This window comes from Lithobates pipiens, unplaced genomic scaffold (genome assembly GCF_037356315.1).
Source record: "Lithobates pipiens isolate NorthernLeopardFrog02 unplaced genomic scaffold, aLitPip1_a1.2 Scaffold_30, whole genome shotgun sequence".
In the NCBI taxonomy this organism is placed as follows: domain Eukaryota; kingdom Metazoa; phylum Chordata; class Amphibia; order Anura; family Ranidae; genus Lithobates; species Lithobates pipiens.
In genome coordinates, this window is record NW_027507791.1 from 34,297,601 (window position 1) to 34,320,307 (window position 22,707).

At 42.5% G+C, this 22,707-nt stretch overlaps 1 protein-coding gene across 1 annotated transcript in view; it reads right to left on the reverse strand.

Annotated features, from left to right (window-relative positions):
- Positions 1–22,707, reverse strand: part of LOC143942156 (uncharacterized) — a 1,285,630-nt gene that overhangs the window by 968,820 nt on the left and 294,103 nt on the right. Inside the window, exon 8 of the mRNA XM_077463417.1 lies at positions 15,630–15,794. Within this exon, the coding sequence (XP_077319543.1) occupies positions 15,630–15,794 (165 nt within the window). The remainder of the gene's footprint in view (positions 1–15,629; positions 15,795–22,707) is intronic.

Below are 22,707 nucleotides of genomic sequence, written 5' to 3' on the forward strand. Positions count from 1 at the left end.
AGTCCCACATATGTGGTATCCCCGTACTCAGGAGAAGCAGCAGAATTTATTTTGGGTTGTCATTTCACATATGCCCATAGCATGTGTGAGCAATATATCATTTAGTGACAACTTTGTGTAAAAAAAAAAAAAAAATTTTTTTTTTGTCATTATTCAATCGCTTGAGGCAAAAAAATAAAATATTCAATGGGCTCAACATGCCACTTATCAATTTCCTTAGGGTGTCTACTTTCCAAAATGGGGTCATTTGGGGGGGTTTTGTACTGCCCTGCCATTTTAGCATCTCAAGAAATGAGATAGGCAGTCATAAACTAAAAGCTGCGTAAATTCCAGAAAACGTACCTTAGTTTGTAGATGTGACAACTTTTGCGCAAACCAATAAATATACAATTATTGACTTTTTTTTTACCAAAGACATGTGGCTGAATACATTTTGGCCTAAATGTATGACTAAAATTGAGTTTATTGGATTTTTCTAATAACAAAAAGTAGAAAATATCATTTTTTTTCAAAATTTTCGGTCTTTTTACGTTTATATCGCAAAAAATAAAAATCGCAGAGGCAATAAAATACCATCAAAAGAAAGCTCTATTTGTGGGAAGAAAAGGACGCAAATTTTGTTTGGGTACAACATTGCATGACCGCGCAATTACCAGTTAAAGCAGCGCAGTGCCAAAGTGTAAAAAGACCTCTGGTCATTTACCAGCAAAATGGTCCGGTCTGAAAGTGGTTAAAGTGAAAAATCCCTAGTAAAAGGCATAAAGCTAAAATAATTCCCACTTATACACTCAAAATAATGTTATATACACTATTGTACAAATATAAATTGAAAATTTAAATTGCGGGGGAGTATGGTAGTCATTTGATACTTGGTGCGATTCATCTTGGATTTGGGATCTTTTTCACTGCTGTCGTGTTTGGAGCAACTTTTGCACTGTATGGACTCTGTTTTATGTATTAGGTTGAGAATTGACTAATACACTGTCCTATATTATCATCTGTTTGGAGCATTAATTTGCACTTTTCATGATTTTTTTTTCACATATTAGCGTGTGCTTTTATTAATGTATTGTTTTTCATGATTCAGTGATTATGTTATTTACACATTTATATTTCTTACTATTTTTTTCTTTTGGTGTCTGCTTTTAGTTTTCTTTCTAAGAGTTTTTTTCACCATTACTTAGTTTCACAAAAATAATTTTTCATTATTATTTTCAATTTATTATTTTGAGTGTATAAGTGGAAATTATTCAAGAAATTAGATGTGTAATTTATGTCCCTAGAACATCTGACGTTGCTCTGTGCATATTGGGCTATACCTTGGAATGTCTACTTTCCAAAAAGGGGTCATTTGGGGGTATTTTTACTTTCCTGGCTTGTGAGACTCCATTCACACAGGGGCAACACAACTTCCAGTGCGACTTTTGGAGGCAACTTGGACACGACTTGAGTATGAATAACAGCGCGACTTGGAGTGACTTCAACACGACTTGGGGTGACTTACAACATGACTTTAAGTCACCCCAGGCCAGGCGACTTTGGCCGTGGCCAATCAGAGAATAATGAGCTCTCCCTTTAATAAGGGGGCCTCCAGATCCCGGGCCCCACCCTATGTGAATGAGTAAGGGGTACATCATACCCCTACCCATTCATCTGGGGAAAAAAGTGTCAATAGTCCCAGCATGCCCCGGGACTTGACGTCATAAAGGGGCGGGGTCACCATGTGACATCACCCTGTGACCACGCCTCATACCTATATAAGTCGATGCTCACATCGCACAAGCCATTACAGTGGAAGAGAGTGCCATGTCAACATTGGAAGAAGAAGGAAGGAGGACGGAGGAGACCGGGCTCTTCCACTAGTAAAAGAGCTGCAAGAGGACAGCGGAGGAGCCGGGGATAAAACGCCGGAGAGCGAGATAAGAGGCCGAATGGAGCGGAGAAGTTGGAAGAAGACCCCTGACGTCGGAAGAAGACCCCCGGAGCTGATTAATAAATTACTTTAAAAACCTGTTGTGATTTTTTTTTTATTGACACTTTTTTCCCCCAGGTGAATGGGTAAGGGTACGATGTACTCCATTCTCATTCACATAGGGTGGGAGGCCAGGATCTGGGGGCCCCCTTACTAAAGGTGGCTCCCGGATTCGAATAAGCCCCTGCCAGGGTTGTTGGGAAGAGGCCCTTGTCCTCATCAATTTGGGGACAAGGTGCTTTGGGGTGGGGGGGAGCAGGGCACCCCCCTTTCCCAAAGCACCTACCCCCCATGTTGAGGGCATGTGGCCTGGTATGGTTCAGGAGGGGGGCGCTCGCTCATCTCCACCCCCTTTCCTGACCAGCCAGGTTGCGTGCTCGGATAAGGGTCTGATACGGAATTTGGGGGGACCCCATGCCGTTTTTTCGGAGTAGAGGGGTTCCCCTTAAAATCCATACCAGACCTAAGGGCCTGGTATGCTCCCGGAGGGGGAACCCATGCCGTTTTTTTATTTAAAATTTGGTGTGGAGTTCCCACTCGAGAGCTGATTATTCTGTGAGAGGTGACATTGTCCCCTCAATATAGATGGAGATCCGACTTGGAGGCGTCTTCCATTGAAATCAATGGGTACCAGTCACCTCGGACAGAAGTAGTACAGGAACCTTTTCTGAAGTCGGAGCGACTTCAATAGTGTGCATTAAGATGGCTCTCATTCACTTACATTGTTTTTTACATGTAGTGTGACTTGAGGCAACTAGGGGGACTTGAAGTCGGATCCAAAGTTGCCCCTGTGTGAATGGAGTCTGAGTGTCTCAAGAAATGAGATCACACCATCAGTACATCAGGTGTGATTAATTTTCAGTGATTGACACCAATGAAGACTCTATAACCTTCACAAAGACCAAATAATATCCACTGAATTGGGTTATTGTTTACTAAAGATCTGTAGCAGGATTCATGTTTGTTAAAATGTATTAAGAAAATTATTAGTTTGCAAAATTGTATAACAGAAATTAACCTCCCTGGCGGTAATCCCGAGTCTGGCTCGGGCTGGAATTTCAGTACCATGAGCGGTAACCCCGAGCTAGATACAGGGAGACTTACTTACCTTGTCCCATGGATCCATCGATGGGGACCCAGCTATGTGTGCGAGCCGTCCTCCGCTCGATTCACACAGTGCTGAGTGCTGACGAGCTCCGTTCCCTGTGACATTACGACGCACGGGAGCGGAGATCGGCACCAAATTCAAAAAAGTAAAAATACACATACAGTACTGTAATCTTACAGATTACAGTACTGTATAAAAAAAAGCACATCCCCTTTGTCCCTAGTGGACTGTCAAGTGCCCCGCATGCACTTTTATATTATAAATACTGTTTTTTTCTGCCTGTAATTTGGAGATTGTCCATAGCAACCAAAAAGTGTCCCTTTATGTCAAAAGTGATTTTAGACCAGCTAGAAAACAGTGATAATAAATTAGAATCACTTGCAGAATTGAGCGATAGCGATTTGTGGGGAGATCCGTCATCAAACACTAAATCTAATGACAGCGACAATTCTGCAAATGAGCAAATTTCAGTGTTTTTGGATTTGATTACATTATTGAATAATTTTTATTATTATTTGTTATCATTATTTATAGTTATTTATTATTTTATAAACTTTATCATACCCGGGATGTCTACTAGACTCTTGTTTGAACAGATTTAAGTGAGTTATTCCTAAGAATTGCAGGCCTACAATATAAAACGCCAAATTTCCATGCAAAATAATTGTACCGCTTTCAGCAACTAAAATCAGAAATAATCATACTGCCAGGGAGGTTAAGAAAAATGCATTTTGTTACAAAACGTTTGGTCTTTTTTTATTTATAGTGCAAAAAATAGAAACCCAGTGCTGATTAAATACCACCAAAAGAAAACTCAATTTGTGTGGGGAAAAAGGCAAAAAATGTCATATGGGTACAATATTGTATGACTGAGGAATTGTCATTCAAAGTGTGAGCACTGAAAGCTGAAAATTGGCCTGGGCAGGAAAGGGGTGAAAGTGCCCGGTGGGAGAGGGTTAAATAAATTGGTGATATGTAGAGACAAAGATGATATAAAATATTTCTCCATTATTATTATTTGATTTATCTAGTTTGGACAGAACAGTCCAGGATTGGATATTTATAGACAATCTGTAGAAGAAGAGAAGAATGTTACCAGAAGAAAATGAATTTCTCCCCCAGGAATAGGGATGTAACTATTGTCTACATGAATGGAACTCATTTCTCTTTATTGGAATCATTAATATTAGATCACTTTATAAAAGACGATCGATCATCTACACTATTGGAGGATTTCTCTTTTTGTGGCTCCCAATTACTAAATGTGACATGAGAAGTGGATGAGGTGGTGGGATCCATTCATTATTCCTGTATGGGGATTGGACCATACACACTCACACTGACCTCTAGGCTTTCACCTCCAACCTTCTGCTAAGTCTTGGATTCAGTTGTGGGGATTCACTTTGATGGTCACAGAAGTCTCACTCATGTTGTGGAAACTTCATTGACTAAAAGTGACACCATTGTACTTTGGGATTTCCTTTGAACATCATGGTGGAGGATTTGATCTTATGGTGTGGAGAAGATTTTATTATTACCGTTCTTTATTAGGACTTTTTTTAAATTTGTACTAATATTACTGCACTAATTTTATATATGCTGATTATAAATTCTCTTCATTAGTTATCTGTGAAATAGTCTCCATACCATAGTTATATATACACTTATAGGGAGTTTTGTGATGAGGAGTCTCACTTTTATTGTTATATTTTCACATTTATATTGTGTGAATGTTATATACTAGTGCTACAGTCTTCTATATTATACTAGATGTATGTATTTATCGGCGTATAACACGCACATTCATTTTAAGAAGGAAGTTGCAGGAAAAAAACATAAATTTTAAATAAGGAACTTTGAAGCAAAATAAAGGTCAGTGCCCATCTGCAGCCTGATTAATGCCCATCTGCAGCCTAGAGGGGACAGGGAGGGGGGTGGGACGAGTGCTGACAGATTACATAGTGAGAATCTCCTATGATAGACAGAACAGTGGTCCAATAGTGGCCCAGGAGACGGGACTTCCTATTACAGAGGCCACCAAGTAAATAGGAGATTCTCACTGTATGTAATCTGACGGATCTCGTCCCACCCCCTCCCTGTCCCCTCCGAGACATCTAAAATTGACATTGGCGTATAACACACACACACTATTTGCACCCGATTTTCATGGTGAAAAGGTGAGTGTTATACCCCAATCAATACAGTAATAATTCCACCAATAGTGATCAGATATAACAATTCCATTCACTACAAAAATACACTTTCATACATGTGAGGAAAGGCAGATCTCCTGCAACCTATTCACAGCTACTTCCATCTATATAACTTATAATATGCAAAAATAAATAAACATGAAGAGCAACAAAGTTATCTTAAAAAATTGAAAACATCAAGAGAAAAATTATAAAGGTAAAAAAGTGGATTTCCTTCAAGCCATTTACCACTACTTCCATCTCCAATCACCATACAATGACTTGTGCAGTAACAGAAATAAGAAGTCCCAGAGATTCATCCAGATGGTTAAATCAATACTGATCAATTGCGACCTCTTTGCAGTAACTTCAATCAACATCCCCCACACCAGTGAGCAAACAGGTCACTTACCAAAAGGTTTGTCCCCACAAGCAAGGCCCAGACACGCTTGTTTATATCCTTCCAGCAGCATCACTCTGCTCAAGCCGGCTTCCGATGAGAACAGACTGTGCCACGGAATGTCAGACCTCCAGGTAGTATCTCCAATATCACCCGAGGTATCCAGACAATGGCCGCCATCACATTACATAGAAAAGAAAAAGCCTCCATAGTGCATAATCCTTAAATATATATAGAATCACAGATTGTACACTTCCATCATATACACGAGTATACACAGAACTCAGAGCACACACCGCTCCGGACTGCAGCCGTGTATGATGGAGTCCAGGCAGTGACATGGAGGCTTTTTCCTTTCTATGTAATGTGATGGCGGCCATTGTCTGGATACCACGGGTGATATTGTATTTTTGCACATTATATGTTATATAGACTGAAGTAGCTGTGAATAGGTTGGAGGAGATCTGCCCTTCCTCACATGTATGAAAGTGCATTTTTGTAGTGAATATAATTGTTATTATTGATCACTATTGGTGGAGTTATCACATCTACATTAGAAGTGTTGGTATTCGGACACATCATAGGTTGCAGATTTCTCATTTGTCTCATCACACATTGTATCACTAAGTGTAGGGCTCTATACATAGAATTATATTATACTATTTGTACTTCTATATCAGACTTCCTGCTGGCGGCTGGTTTTCATTCATTAGATTTTCACAAAGTTGTTCATGTTTTTTAGTGCAGATATTTCATTTTTTACATGTTTACATCCAGCTTTAGAGAACTCTCTAATATTGGTGATATATAGAGACAACCAGGAGATAAAATATATCTCCATTATTATTATTATTTGATTCATGTAGTTTAGACATACACTATATTACCAAAAGTATTGGGACGCCTGACTTTACAAGCACATGAACTTTAATGGCATCCCAGTCTTATGCCTCGTACACACCATCAGATTTTCTGACAACCGTTCGTCCGTTTTTTGTAGCATGCTAGTCTCATATGGAAAGTGAAGAGGTTACTCACCATACGAAAATTCTCATCTGACAGAATACAACTTCAGAAGTGATGTAATGTGTTGAATAGTTTTGTATGTATTCTTTTGTTTCTGAGTTCACATACGATAACATTTTTTATAGTTTGCATTTCCAGCTTTCTCAGACAAAAAATCAGAATCGGCTATCGAAGGCACAATACTAATGATCCAAAAATCGGCAGATCATTTGAACAGAATTTTACTACTGATTTTTGTATCGTGTGTATGGGCCTTTAGTTCATAGGGGTCAATATTGAGTTGGCCCACCCTTTGCAGCTATAACAGCTTCATCTCTTCTGTGAAGGCCGTCCACAAGGTTTAGGAGTGTGTCTATGGGAATAATTGACCATTCTTACAGAAGCCCAGGATTGGATATTTAGGCTCCATGCACACTGGCTTAAAAAATTCTGCTACTACAGGAGTTTTGTGTTCTGCCTGTAGAAGCAGCTCCATGTTCTCCTGTCTCCATACACATTGGGATGATTACAGACATATTTTGACCTCAACATTTAGAGGCAGAAAAAAAACTTCTGCTTCGTGTTTCTGATTGGAGATTTCTTGGAGAAAAAAATGAAAAACTCCTAAACTCGTCTAAACTCGTCTAAACTTTGTACAATAAACTCTCTATATGAAAGTTTTTTTCTGCCAAGGGAACTGACATTTTTTAAGCCCAGTGTGCATGGAGCCTTATGGAGTCTAAAGATGGAATTTGATGACATTCTCATATTTCTATATTATTTATGTGGTTTAGATATAAAACTGTCTCAGAATATTATTGTTTCAATCAGTCCTGTTATACTCAGCATCAGGGCCGCTGATAAGCCAGTACAACTGCCCCTGTTGTACCAGGCCCGGCCACCAGGGGGGGCCCAGGCAATATAAACAGGGATGAAAGAATGCATAGTAAGGCCCCTTTCACACGGACGGCTGTTCTGCCACAGTTTAGCATGTTTATTTTTTTCTGTGAAATTCAAGACTCTAGGCATAGCAATTACCTGCGTTTATGTGCGTTTCTGTGCAGTTGCGTTCAGCTGCAGTTATCTAATATAGTCATTCCCATAGCAACCATTTTTTTTCATTTTTTTTTGGTCCCTTGAATGCCTTCTCTCACTGCTATCCGCAGTTGACACAAAAGACTGCGATTACCTGCGGTTATGTGCATATAGCTGCGCTACATCGCACCTGGATGCATTAAATTCTATTTTTTCTATTCGCACCGAACCGCATGTAACGAAATCGCAGCTAAACGCAGTTTGTGAATGGGGCCATAGGAAAGCATTGTCTGCTTTTAGCTGAGGTAGTAAACAAAAAATATGCAGCTAAAAGCACCATTCTATCCGTCCGTGTGAAAGGGGCCTAACTAATTAAAAAAAAAAAAGTGTAGCCCTTCCCTTCTTCAGCCCGCTCACCTTTAACTGTAAACAATGCTGGAGTGGGGCTGAATGGGGGAGAGCCAGGGGGAGACACAAGGATGTCTGACTACAGCAATACAAGTTCTGCAGGAAACAGGATTGTCGGGAACACATGTAGCTGGCCGGCTGCAGTGTCTTTCAGATATCTATGTGATCAGCCAGTGTACAGGTAATGGATCAGCTTCCCCTCCCTCTCCTCTTGCTGGTTACTTTTTTTTTATCTGCCTAACCTGACCTGCACATTGCCTGATCACACTGATAAGATTTCTGGAAGACTCTGCAGCAGCTTTTAACCATTTCAGCTTATAATCAACTATATAGCCAGAGCTCTGTGTGTGCTGCACAGATTGTTTGATATTTTAATTCTTTTTTGGAGAAGGATTTACTTCTGAATCAGGCTAGAAGCTTCACAGACCCATTAAAGAGGAAGTAAACCCTAATGGGTTTACTTCCTCTTTCATTCCCTGCAAAGGCAAAGGATAATGGACTACTATGCATCGCATAGTAGCCCATTATGTGTCACTTACCTGACACAGGAGCCAGCAAAGTCACCGCTGTCCCCTTTAGTCCGGCGCATCCATCTTTTTGGTGGGGTCTCGCAGCTCCGCGCTGTCATTCAGCGGAGCCGCGATGACGTCACTCCCGCGCATGTGCATGGGAGCCGACGCGCGCGGCAGCTCCGTTGTTGGAAATGCCGCGCTCAGTGCGCCTGTGCGCCGCTGTCTACGGCGCATGCGCCGTAGACAGCGGTGCCTGTCTTCGGGCACATATCTCCTAAACCGTGTAGGTTTAGGAGATATTTCTTGGACCTACAGGTAAGCCTTAATCTAGGCTTACCTGTAGGTCAAAGTGGTTTGTAAGGGTTTACAACCACTTTAACTGGTTACTGTCCTCAGTAATCCTGACCAGTTCACTGTTTGTAAGAAAATTTGTATTTTGGAAATTGGATGTGAAGCTATCTTCTGTCACTTGGTTGTACTTTCAAAGGAAAATCACTGACTTGATCTTGCAGAGATGGTTTAAATAGAGTGGTGATACTATATACTTGTACACTGGGTTCAGCCATATACACAGTCTCTGACCATCTCCCGAATCAATGTCTGCAATCCCTAACCATCTCCTGTACTATGTCTGCGATCCCTAACCATCTCCTGTACTATGTCTGCGATCCCTAACCATCTCCTGTACTATGTCTGCAGTCTCTGACCCTCTCCTGTACTATGTATGCAGTCTCTGATCATCTCCTGTACCATGTCTGCAGTCTCTGATCATCTCCTGTACTATGTATGCAGTCTCTGATCATCTCCTGTACTATGTATGCAGTCTCTGATCATCTCCTGTACTATGTCTGCAGTCTCTGATCATCTCCTGTACTATGTATGCAGTCTCTGATCATCTCCTGTACTATGTCTGCAGTCTCTGATCATCTCCTGTACTATGTATGCAGTCTCTGATCATCTCCTGTAGTATGTCTGCAGTCTCTGATCATCTCCTGTACTATGTCTGCAGTCTCTGATCATCTCCTGTACTATGTATGCAGTCTCTGATCATCTCCTGTTCTATGTCTGCAGTCTCTGATCATCTCCTGTACTATGTATGCAGTCTCTGATCATCTCCTGTACCATGCCTACAGTCTCTGATCATCTCCTGTGGAATGTCTGCAGTCTCTGACAATTTCCTGTACTATATCTGCAGTCTCTGACCATCTTCTGTACTATATCTGCAGTCTCTGACCATCTGGGGAGGGGCGAGGGGTGGTGCTGGAGGAGGGACCAGGGGAGGGACCAGGGTGGAGCTGAAGGGGGCCCCATCAGGTAGGCTGCACGGGGCCCCATGATTTCTATCTGCGGCCCTGCTCACCGTAATTCCTCTATCCGGCTTGTTGTCAGAGCTTTCATCAGATTCCTGAAATGAGGACCCTCCAGATTGTTCCCATACAGGCCCAGTGTCCTCAGTGTCTGGTTATTTCTTATTCCAGATGCCAGGTGGGGGCAGGAACTGTCTGTCAGGTGATTATCATTCAAACTGTATAAAAAGAGAAGAATGTTACCAGAAGAAAATTTATTTCTCCCCCAGGAATGAATGTAACTATTCTCTACATGAATGGAACTAATTTCTCTTTATTGGAATCGTTAATATGAGATCACTTTATAAAACACGATCGATCATCTACACTATTGGAGGATTTATCTTTTTGTGGACCCCAATTACTAAATGTGACATGAGAAGTGGATGAGGTGGTGTGATCCATTCATTATTCCTGTATGGGGATTGGACCATACACACTCACACTGACCTCTAGGCTTTCACCTCCAACCTTCTGCTAAGTCTTGGATTCAGTTGTGGAGATTCACTTTGATGGTCACAGAAGTCTCACTCATGTTGTGGAAACTTCATTGATTAAAAGTGACACCATTTTACTTTGGGATTTCCTTTGACCATCATGGTGGAGGATTTGATCTCATGGTGTGGAGAAGATTTTATTATTGCTGTTGTTTATTTTGAAAATTTGTACTAATATTGCTGCACTAATTTTATATATGCTGATTATGAATGAATGAGTGACTTGTATAGCACTACCTATGCGAACTGAATCGCCCCAGGGCGCTTTCTTGCCACCGGTGTCCATCTGCAGCTTTTTTTTTTATGCGGCCCTTTAACCTGTAGGGTCCCGACACACTTACAACATTGACATACACACACACATATTATGGCCAATTTTTTTAAATGTTTTATTTATTTTTTGGACAGGGTCTAATTAACCTACCAGCATGTCTTTGGATTATAAATTCTCTTCATTAGTTATCAGTGAAATAGTCTCCATACCATTGTTATATATACACTTATAGGGAGTTTTGTGTTGAGGTGTCTCACTTTTATTGTTATATTTTCACATTTATATTGTGTGAATATTATATACTAGTGCTTCAGTCTTCCATATTATACTAGATGTGATAATTCCACCAATAGTGATCAGATATAACAATTCCATTCACTACAAAAATGCACTTTCATAAATGTAAACAAAGGCAGATCTCCTGCAACCTATTCACAACTACTTCAATCTATATAACATATAATGTACAAAAATAAATATACATGAAGAGCAACAAAGTTATCTTAAAACATTCCAAAATATCAAGAGAAAGTTCATAAAGGTGAAAAAGTGGATTTCCTACAACCCATTCACCACTACTTCCATCTCCAATCACCATACAGTGACTTGTGCAGTAACAGAAATAATAAGTCCCAGAGATTCATCCAGATGGTTTAAATCAATGCTGATAAGCTGACACTTCTTTGCAGCAACTTCAATCCACCTCCCCCACACCAGTGAGCAAACAGGTCACTTACCAAGGTTTGTCCCCACAAGTAAGGCCCAGACACGCTTGTTTATATCCTTCCAGCAGCGCCACTCTGCTCAAGCCGGCTTCCGATGAGAACAGACTGTGCCACGGAATGTCAGACCTCCAGGTAGTATCTCCAATATCACCCGAAGTATCCAGACAATGGCCGCCATCACATTATATAGAAAAGAAAAAGCCTCCATAGTGCATAATCCTTGCATATATATAGAATCACAGATTGTACACTTCCATCATATACACGAGTATACACAGAACTCAGAGCACACACCGCTCCGGACTGCAGCCGTGTATGATGGAGTCCAGGCAGTGACATGGAGGCTTTTTCCTTTCTATGTAATGTGATGGCGGCCATTGTCTGGACACCTCGGGTGATATTGTATTTTTGCACATGATATGTTATATAGACTGAAGTATCTGTGAATAGGTTGGAGGAGATCTGTCCTTCCTCACATGTATGAAAGTGCATTTTTGTAGTGAATTTAATTGTTATTATTGATCACTATTGGTGGAGTTATCACATCTACATTAGAAGTGTTGGTATTTGGACACATTGTAGGTTGCAGATTTCTCATTTGTCTCATCACACATTGTGTCACTAAGTGTAGGGCTCTATACATAGAATTATATTATACTATTTGTACTTCTATATCAGACTTCCTGCTGGCGGCTGGTTTTCATTCATTCGATTTTCACAAAGTTGTTCATGTTTTTTAGTGCAGATATTTCATTTTTTACATGTTTATATCCAGCTTTAGAGAACTGTCTGATATTGGGGATATATAGAGACAACCAGGAGAGGAAATATATCTCCATTATTATTATTACAGTTATATAGTTTAGACATACACTATATTACCAAAAGTATTGGGACGTCTGACTTTACAAGCACATGAACTTTACTGGCATCCCAGTCTTAAGTCTCGTACACACCATCAGATTTTCTGACGACCGTTTGTCCCTTTTTTTTGTGTCATGCTAGTCTCATATGGAAAGTGAAGAGGTTACTCACCATAGGAAATTTCTCATCTGACAGAATACAACTTCAGAAGTGATGTAATGTGTTGAATAGTTTTGTATGTATTCTTTCATTTCTGAGCATGCGTAGTCTTACTCTTACAATTTTTTAGATGAAAACCGTACTTATTAAAAGAAAGTCAGACGCTGAGCTCACATATGATAAAAATTTTATAGTCTGCACATCCATCTTTTATCGGGCTAAAAATCTGAATTGGCCGTCGAAAGCACCATACTAACAATCCAAAAATCGGCAGATTGTTTGGACGAAATTATACTTCTGATTTTCGTATAGTGTGTATGGGCCTTTAATCCGGAGGGTTCAATATTGAGTTGGCCCACCCTTTGCATCTATAACAGCTTCATCTCTTCTGGGAAGGCTGTCCACAAGGTTTAGGAGTGTGTCTATGGGAATATTTGACCATTCTTCCAGAAGCGCATTTGTGAGGTCAGGCACTGATGTTGGATGAGAAGGCCTGGCTCGTAGTCTCCACTTAAATTCATCCCAAAGGTGTTCTGTCAGGTTGAGTTTAGGATTTTGTGCAGACCAGGGAATTTCCTCTACCCCAAACTTGCTTATCTATGTCTTTATGGACCTTGCTTTGTGCACTGCCCCAAATCATTTTGTCGATTGGAGATTATGGTGTGGGGTTGTCTTTCATGGGTTGGGCTTGGCCTCTTAGTTCCAGTGAAGGGAACTCTTAAAGGGGTTCTGCACTCAGAATAAAACATTTGCCCATTCTGTTGCCTCTAGTTAATATATTTCATAATGCCACCTGTTTTTTTTTTTTTTTATTCACCTACCTTTTGTAATCTTTAGTAGTTTATTTTAAACCCCAGCGGCGATGGGCGGTCTCTTGCGGGGATCAGCGTCATTTCCTGCTGAAGCCCGCACTGTCTCCTGGGATCTCGTTCGTGTAATCCCAGGAGACAATGCACCCGACATCTCGCGAGATCTCGGGTGCTACAGCCGACATCTCGCGTGATTTCGGTAATTACAGCCGAGATCTCGCGAGATGTCGGGTGCATTAGCCGCAATATCTCCTGGGATTACACGAACGAGATCCCAGGAGACAGTGCGGGCTTCAGCAGGAAATGACGCTGATCCCCGCAAGAGACCGCCCATCGCCGCAGGGGTTTAAAATAAACTACTAAAGATTACAAAAGGTAGGTGAATCAAAAAAAAAAAACAGGTGGCATTATGAAATATATTAACTAGAGGCAACAGAATGGGCAAATGTTTTATTCTGAGTGCAGAACCCCTTTAAGGCATCAGCATACCAAGACATTTTGGACAATTTCATGCTCCCAACTTTGTGAGAACAGTTTGGGGATGGCCCCTTTCTGTTCCAACATGACTGCGCACCAGTGCACAAACCAAGGTTCATAAAGACATGGATGAGCGAGTTTAGGGGGGAGGAACTTGACTGGCCTGCACAGAGTCCTGACCTCAACCCCACTGAACACCGTTAAGATGAATTAGAGCGGAGACTGCAAGCTAGGCCTTCTCATCCAACATCAGTGCCTGACCTCACAAATATGCTTCTGGAAGAATGGTCAAACATCCCCATAGACACACTCCTAAACCTTGAAGACGGCCTTCCCAGAAGAGTTGAACCTTTTATAGCTGCAAAGGGTGGGCCAACTCAATATTGAACCCTATGGACTAAGACTGGGATTGCCATTCAAGTTCATGTGTGTGTAAAGGCAGGCATCTCAATACTTTTGGTATTATAGTGTAACAGTCCAGGATTGGATATTTAGGCTCCATGCACACTGGCTTAACCGTTTGACCAGCAGCTGTCATTTTTTTGCGGCAGGTCGGCACAATCCCGTGAACCATCGTAGCTATACGTCGGCTACCGGAATCAGGATAGCAGGTGCATGCATGTGCCCGCTGCACTGCAGGGGTACCAATGCCCATGGCCGACATTTGCGATGACCGTCAGCCACAAGCGAGAGGCAGAACTGGGACATGTGTGTGTAAACACACTAATCCCTGTTCTGTGAGGAGTGACAGATTGTGTTTCTAATAGCTGGGAACCACAATCCATCACTTCCACTAGGTCAGCCCTTTCCCTACAGTTAGAAACACACTTAGGGAACACAGTTAACCCCTTGATCGCCCCCTAGTGTCAACCCCTTCCCTGCAGTAACATTTTTACAGTAATCAGTGCATTTTTATAGCACTGATCGCTGTATAAATGCCAATGGTCCCAAAAAGTGTCCTATGTGTCCGTCATAATGACGCAGTCCCAATAAAAATTGCATTACTAGTAAAAATAATAATAATAAATATGCTATAAATATATCTTCTATGTTGCAGACGCTATAACTTTTGCGTAAACCAATCAATATACACTTATTGCGATTATTTTTACCAAAAATATGTAGAAGAATACATATCAGCCTAAACTGAGAAAAAATTAGCTTTTTTTAAAAAAAAGAGGATATTTATTATAACAAAAGGTACAAAATATTGTCTTTCTTTTCAAAATTGTCGCTTTTTTGTTTATAGTGCAAAAAATAAAAAATGCAGAGGCAATCAAATTCCACCAAAAGAAAGATCTACTTGTGGAAAAAAAAACATCAATTTTGTTTGGGTGCAGCGCCGCACGACCTCACAATTGTCAGTGACGCAGTGCTGAATCGCAAAAAATGGCCTGGTCACTCAGCAGCTATATCTTCTGGGGGCTGAAGTGGTCAGAAAATTGCTGCTACTACAGGAGTTTTGTGTTCTGCCTGCAGAAGCAGCTCCATGTTCTCCTATGTCTCCATACACATTGGGATGATTACAGACATATTTTGAGCTCAACATTTTGGGGCAGGTAAAAAAAAAAAAAAACTCTTCTGGTTCGTGTTTCTGATTGGAGCTTTCTGGCAGAAAAAATGCAAAACTCTCCTAAACTCATCTAAATTTTGTACAATAAACTCTCTATATGAACATTTTTTCTGCCAAGGGAACTGACATTTTTTTTAAGCCCAGTGTGCATGGAGCCTTATGGAGCCTAAAGATGGAATTTGATGACATTCTCATATTTCTATATTATTTATGTGGTTTAGATATAAAACTGTCTCAGAATATTATTGTCTCAGTCAGTCCTGTTATACTCACACTAATTCCTCTATCCGGCTTGTTGTCAGAGCTTCCATCAGATCCCTGAAATGAGGACCCTCCAGATTGTTCACAGACAGGTCCAGTGTCCTCAGTGTCTGGTTATTTCTTATTCCAGATGCCAGGTGGGGGCAGGAACTGTCTGTCAGGTCATTATCATACAATCTGTAGAAGAAAGAAGAATGTTACCAGAAGAAAATGAATTTCTCCCCAAGGAATGAATGTAACTATTCTCTACATGGATGGAACTAATTTTTCTTTATTGGAATCATTAATATTAGATCACTTTATAAAACACGATCGATCATCTACACTATTGGAGGATTTCTCTTTTTGTGGACCCCAATTACTAAATGTGACATGAGAAGTGGATGAGGTGGTGTGATCCATTCATTATTCCTGTATGGGGATTGGACCATACACACTCACACTGACCTCTAGGCTTTCACCTCCAACCTTCTGCTAAGTCTTGGATTGAGTTGTGGGGATTCACTTTGATGGTCACAGAAGTCTCACTCATGTTGTGGAAACTTCATTGACTAAAAGTGAGACCATTGTACTTTGGGATTTCCTTTAACCACTTGACCACTGGGCACTTAAACACCCTTAATAACCAGACCAATTTTCAGCTTTCAGTGCTCTCACATTTTGAATGACAATTACTCAGTCATGCAACACTGGACCTATATGACATTTTTGTCCTTTTTTTCACACAAATGGAGCTTTCCGCTCGGATTTTATTTTTTGTGCTATAAAAGAAAAAATACAGAAAATTCTGTAAAAAAATGAATTTTTCTTTGTTTCTGTTATAAAATTTAGCAGATTAGTAATTTTTTCTTCATATATTTTGGCCAAAATTTATACTACTACATATCTTTGGTAAAAATAAGTACAAATTGGTGGATATTATTTGGTCTTTGTGAAAGTTATAGAGTCCACAAGCTATGGTGCCAATCACTGAAAATTGATCACACCTGAAGTACTGACGGCCTATTTGAATTCTTGAGACTCTAACATGCCAGAAAAGTACAAATACCCCCAAATGAACCCTTTTTGGAAAGAAGACATTCCAAGGTATTTAGTAAGAGGCATGATGAGTTTTTTGAAGTTGTCATTTTTTCCCACAATTCTTTGCAAAATCAAGATTTTTTTTACCTTTTTTTTCACAAAATTGTCATATTATCAGTTTATTTCTCACACAGCATATGCATACCACAAATTACACCCCAAAACACATTCTGCTATTACTCCCGAGTACGGCCATACCACACGTGTGAGACTTTTACACAGTGTGGCCACATACAGTGGCCCAACATGCAGGGAGCGCCATCAGGCGTTCTGGAGCACCCAGGACAATTCTGACATTTCTGACATGTAAAAATCATCATTTATTTGCTAGAAAATTACATAGAATCCCAAAACATTATATATGTTTTTTTAGCAAACACCCTGGAGAATACAATGGTGGTCGTTGCAACTTTTTATCTCGCACGGTATTTGCACAGCAATTTTTCGAATGCTTTTTTTTGGAAAAAAAAAACAGTTTTGTGCTTAAAAATAAAAACACAGTAAAGTTAGCACAATTTTTGCAAAATGTGAAAGATGAAGTTACGCTTCAAATAGATACGTGGAATGGCGCCAAACGTCACTACTTAAAAATCCCCATAGGCGACGATTTAAATTTATTTTACTGGTTACATGTTTTGAGTTACAGAGGAGGTCTAGGGCTAGAATTATTGCTCTCGCTCTAACGTTCGCAGCGATACCCCACATGTGTGGTTTGAACACCGTTTTCATATGTGGGCGGGACTTACGTATGCGTTCGCTTCTGCATGCGAGCACATGGGGACAGGGGCGCTTTAAAAAAAAATAATTTTATTGTTAATTTTACTTTATTTATTTTAGTTTGACATTTTTTTTCCCCCCAAAATTTTTTTTGACCACTTTTATTCCTATTAGGAATGTAAACATCCCTTGTAATAGGAATATAGCATGACAGGTCCTCTTTACAGTGAGATATGGGGTCAATAAGACCCCGCATCTCACCTCTAAGTTGGAAAGCCTGAAAAAAAAAGATGCTGGCTTTGATCGTATTGGCGAGTCGGTAGTAGCACCGGAGGGTGGCGGGAGGGGGGAGGGATGTCTATGGCTTGGTATTGCAGGGTATCACCGACTATGGCTGGGTATGGCTGCGTATCTCCGAGTATGGCTGGGTATCTCAGAGTATGGTGTTGCAGAGTATTGCGTTGCAGAGCATTGCAGGATATTAGCGGGTGTTGCAGAGCATTGCAGAGTGTTGCAGGGTATTGGCGGGTGTTGCAGAGCATTGCAGAGTGTTGCAGGGTATTGGCGGGTGTTGCAGAGTATTGGCGGGTGTTGCAGAGTATTGGCAGGTGTTGCAGAGCATTGCAGAGTGTTGCAGGGTATTGGCGGGTGTTGCAGAGCATTGCAGGGTATTGGCGGGTGTTGCAGAGCATTGCAGGGTATTGGCGGGTGTTGCAGAGCATTGCAGAGTGTTGCAGGGTATTGGCGGGTGTTGCAGAGCATTGCAGTGTTGCAGGGTATTGCAGAGTGTTGCAGGTTATTGGCGGGTGTTGCAGAGTGTTGCAGGGTATTGGCGGGTGTTGCAGAGCATTGCAGAGTGTTGCAGGGTATTGGCGGGTGTTGCAGAGTGTTGCAAGTTATTGCAGAGTGTTGCAGGGTATTGGCAGGTGTTGCAGAGTATTGGCGGGTGTTGCAGAGCATTGCAGGGTATTGGCGGGTGTTGCAGAGCATTGCAGAGTGTTGCAGGGTATTGCAGAGTAATGGCAGGGAATTGAGGGGTTAAATTTTGGTGAGCAGTGATGTGGGCACTGCAGATGCAGCCCACAGTGCTGCTGACACTGATCTCTTCCCCCTCCACTGTACCGATTGGTACAGAGAGGGGGAGGGAGGAACTGGCATCATAACATCATTTGACGGAGCGATCACGTGGTAAACGGCCGCGATGAGCGGCTGTTTACCGTGATCCGTGATGCGCCATGTCCTTTGGACCCGGCTGTCACGGATGCTCTCGAGTGCGCTCCCCAGGGGGTGCGTGGGAGCGGAATTCTGGGAGGACGTCATATGACGGCCTCCCAGAGTTAACAACCGCCCTGTAGCCGTCATTCGGCTATGGGCCGGTTGTTAAGTGGTTAAACATCATGGTGGAGGATTTGATCTTATGGTGTGGAGAAGATTTTATTATTACCATTCTTTATTTGGACTTTTTTTTCCATTCACCATGGACCATTCACTACAAAAATACACTTTCATACATGTGAGGAAGGCAGATCTCCTGTAATCTACTCACAGCTACTTCAATCTATATACCATATGATGTACAAAAATACATAAACATGAAGAGCAACAAAGGTATCTTAAAAAAATTGCAAGACAGTTCATAAAAGTGGATTTCCTACAACCCATTCACCACTACTTCCATCTCCAATCACCATACAGTGACTTGTGCAGTAAGACCCCTTTCACACTGCAGCACAGCTAAAACAGCACTAAAGCGCTGATCTTTTTTGCGGTGCTTTAGTGGTGTTTTAGCGGGGCATTTTGTGCGCTAGTGGGCCAGCGACAACGGGACCTTAAATAAAAGAAAAAAGACCCGTATTGCGGCACTCTCAAAGCGCTTTGGAAGTGCTGCCCATTCATGTCAATGGGTAGGGGTGTTTTGGGGGTGCTATTTATAATGCTCATAACCCGACCCAAATATGCTGCTTGCAGGACTTTTTCTAATGTCCCACAAGCGCACCGCCCCAGTGTGAAAGCACTCATGCAAATAAATGGGAGGCAGTTTTCAGGTGATATTTCTAGTGCTAAAATGTCTGAAAACTGACTGAGTGGGAAAGGGGTCTAACAGAAATACCAGAGATTCATCCAGACAGATTAAATCAATGCTGATCAACTTCCACCTCTTTGCAGCAACTAACAGCAGCAATCAACCTCCCCCTCACCAGTGAGCAAACAGGTCACTTACCAAAAGGTTTGTTCCCACAAGTAAGGCCCAGACACGCTTGTTTATATCCTTCCAGCAGCGCCACTCCGCTCAAGCCGGCTTCCGATGAGAACAGACTGTGCCACGGAATGTCAGACCTCCAAGTAGTATCTCCAATATCACCCGAGGTATCCAGACAATGGCCGCAATCACATTACATGGAAAAGAAAAAGCCCCCATAGTGCATAATCCTTAAATATATATAGAATCACAGATTGTACACGTCCATCATATACACGAGTATACACAGAACTCAGAGCACACACCGCTCCGGACTGCAGCCGTGTATGATGGAGTCCAGGCAGTGACATGGAGGCTTTTTCCTTTCTATGTAATGTGCTGGCGGCCATTGTCTGGATACCTCGGGTGATATTGTATTTTTGCACATTATATGTTATATAGACTGAAGTAGCTGTGAATAGGTTGGAGGAGATCTGCCCTTCCTCACATGTCTGAAAGTGCATTTTTGTAGTGAATTGAATTGTTATTATTGATCACTATTGGTGGAGTTATCACATCTACATTAGAAGTGTTGGTATTCGGACACATTGCAGGTTGCAGATTTCTCATTTGTCTCATCACACATTGTGTATCTAAGTGTAGGGCTCTATACATAGAATTATATTATACTATTTGTACTTCTATATCAGACTTCCTGCTGGCAGCTGGTTTTCATTCATTCGATTTTCACAAAGTTGTTCATGTTTTTTAGTTCAGATATTTCATTTTTTTGATTTTTATATCCAGCTTTAGAGAACTGTCTGATATTGGAGATATAAAGAGACAACCAGTTGATGAAATATATCTCCATTATTATGATTTGATTTATATAGTTTAGATGTACAATATATTACCAAAAGTATTGGGACACCTGCCTTTACAAGCACATGAACTTTAATGGCATCCCAGTCTTAAGTCTCGTACACACGATCAGATTTTCGGACGACTGTTCATCTGTTTTTTGTGGCATATTAGTCTCGTATAAAAAGTGAAGAGGGGGCGTGGCTTGGTGCCGAGAGAAGATGGACAATTAACTCTGAGCTCCCAGTCCCAGAGGTCCAGCTATCTGACGAAAAGATGTCCTCATCGACAGCAAGTATGGGGAGCCCACCGCCAAATACATCCCGATCACCCAGGAGCCAGGAGCCCCTCTCAGCCAGCACATTCCCGAGATATTCTGGGCTAGATCCAGAGGTGCCACTCAGGAGTCACAGGCCACAGCACACAAGGCATCCTCAGCGAACAAATCTACACACAGATCCAGGAGCCGCAGCCCACAAGCCCCAGCTCCCAACACACACACACATCAGACCCTGAGCTTATCCGGCCTATGTGCAGTTGCAGCAGATATTAAAAATACGCTGTCGGTGGCTATCTCGAACTCAGAGCAGACTTCCAAACAATGCTCCTGCGGGTAGAGGAAGTGGAAAAGATGCAGGCCTGCCATGATGCATCCCTCTGCCAAGTTCATAAGATTTCAGAATCCCATGCAATACATCTCAGAGAAATAAACAGACATATGGAGGACCTCGATAACTGCGGGAGGCGCCGGGCAAGAGGCCTCCCCGAATCCATTGACCCTCCTCAGCTCACCCAAGAGATAACCGCAATCTTTAATGGGCTACTTGAGATACACCCTGATCACAATGGAACATATCCACAGGGCTCTGCACCCAGGAGGGAGAGAGGCAGACCCACCGAGATGTGATTTGCTGCCTCACTGATTTTGCTGTTAAAGAGGAGATAATGCGGGACTTCCGGCCGGATGTGAACGAGGCAGCAGCGGCGTCTCACAGCTCCGTTCCTCCTATCACTATCCGACCGTGTGGAGCGACTCCCGCACCCGCCAGGCACCGTACCGAGTAGGGGATACTGCGCTGCGGCTGAGGATGCCTTCGTCTGCCGCAAGGAAAGCGGCTAAAGCCTGCAATACCCCGCGGAAAGCCACCGCCGCATGGAACATGGAGGCTGGCCCCGCCCCCGCCATCTTGTCTTCCCCGCCGAAGCCACGAAGCTCCGTGCTGCAGGAGGGAGGTATGTCGCTGATACAGGAGGCTGAAGAAATCCTCCCAAGCCAGGCACAGTCCACAGGCATTGAGGTGACTGACATCACTAAACCTATCCTGGAGGCGATCAATGCCAGCAAGGCAGAACTTATGGGGCGGATTGATCACCTGTCCTCTGAATGTACCCTGATCAGGCATGATCTGGATAAGATTAGGGGCCGCATCAGTACAGTGGAGACAAGGGTGTCAGCAGTGGAAGATGAGTCCCATGGTTATGGAGCCCAGTTGGCAGAGCTCAGGGACCAGGTTAGGTCCCTGCAATATAAGGCTATTGATGCTGAGGACCGTCAGAGGCGCAATAATGTCCGAGTGGTGGGGCTCCCCGAGGGGGCGGAAGGGGATCAGCCAGCTCAATTTGCAGAACAATTTTTCAAGCAGCTCCTGTCCTTGCAAGAGGTGTCCCCTGCGTATGTGGTGGAAAGGGCACACCGGGTCCCTACTGGCAGGCGCCCACCTGGAGAGTTCCCTCGCCCCTTCCTGGTTCGTTTTTTGAACTTTCGGGATCGGGACATGATCCTGTCCTGTGCCAGGAGATTGCCGGAATTGCGCCATGAAAACGCAAAAGTTATGCTGTTTCCAGACTTCTCTGCAGCCACGCAACAGAAATGAAGATCCTTTAATGACGTCAGGCGGCGGCTCAGAGAAAAGGAGATCAAGTACAGCATGCTATACCCGAGCAAGCTCCGTGTTCAATACAAGGGCTCTGTACGTTTTTTTGATCACCCGGAGGAAGCAGTCGACTGGCTGGATAAGGAATTCGGCAGGTAGACCTCGACCTATGGGTACGGGGGGTCGGGATACCATTTTGGGCTGCTGGGGGGGGGCTTTCCGCATCTGACCTGGGTCTATGGAACTGGACTGGGGCGCCCATGGCTTTGTATGACTCCCGGAGTGTGACTCCTGCAGACTGCCGCTGTTGATTGGATACCGGGGGGTTGGGGATCAGCGTGTTCTCCTGCTGCTTGGCCCACGTGTTGTTTGGGGGGTC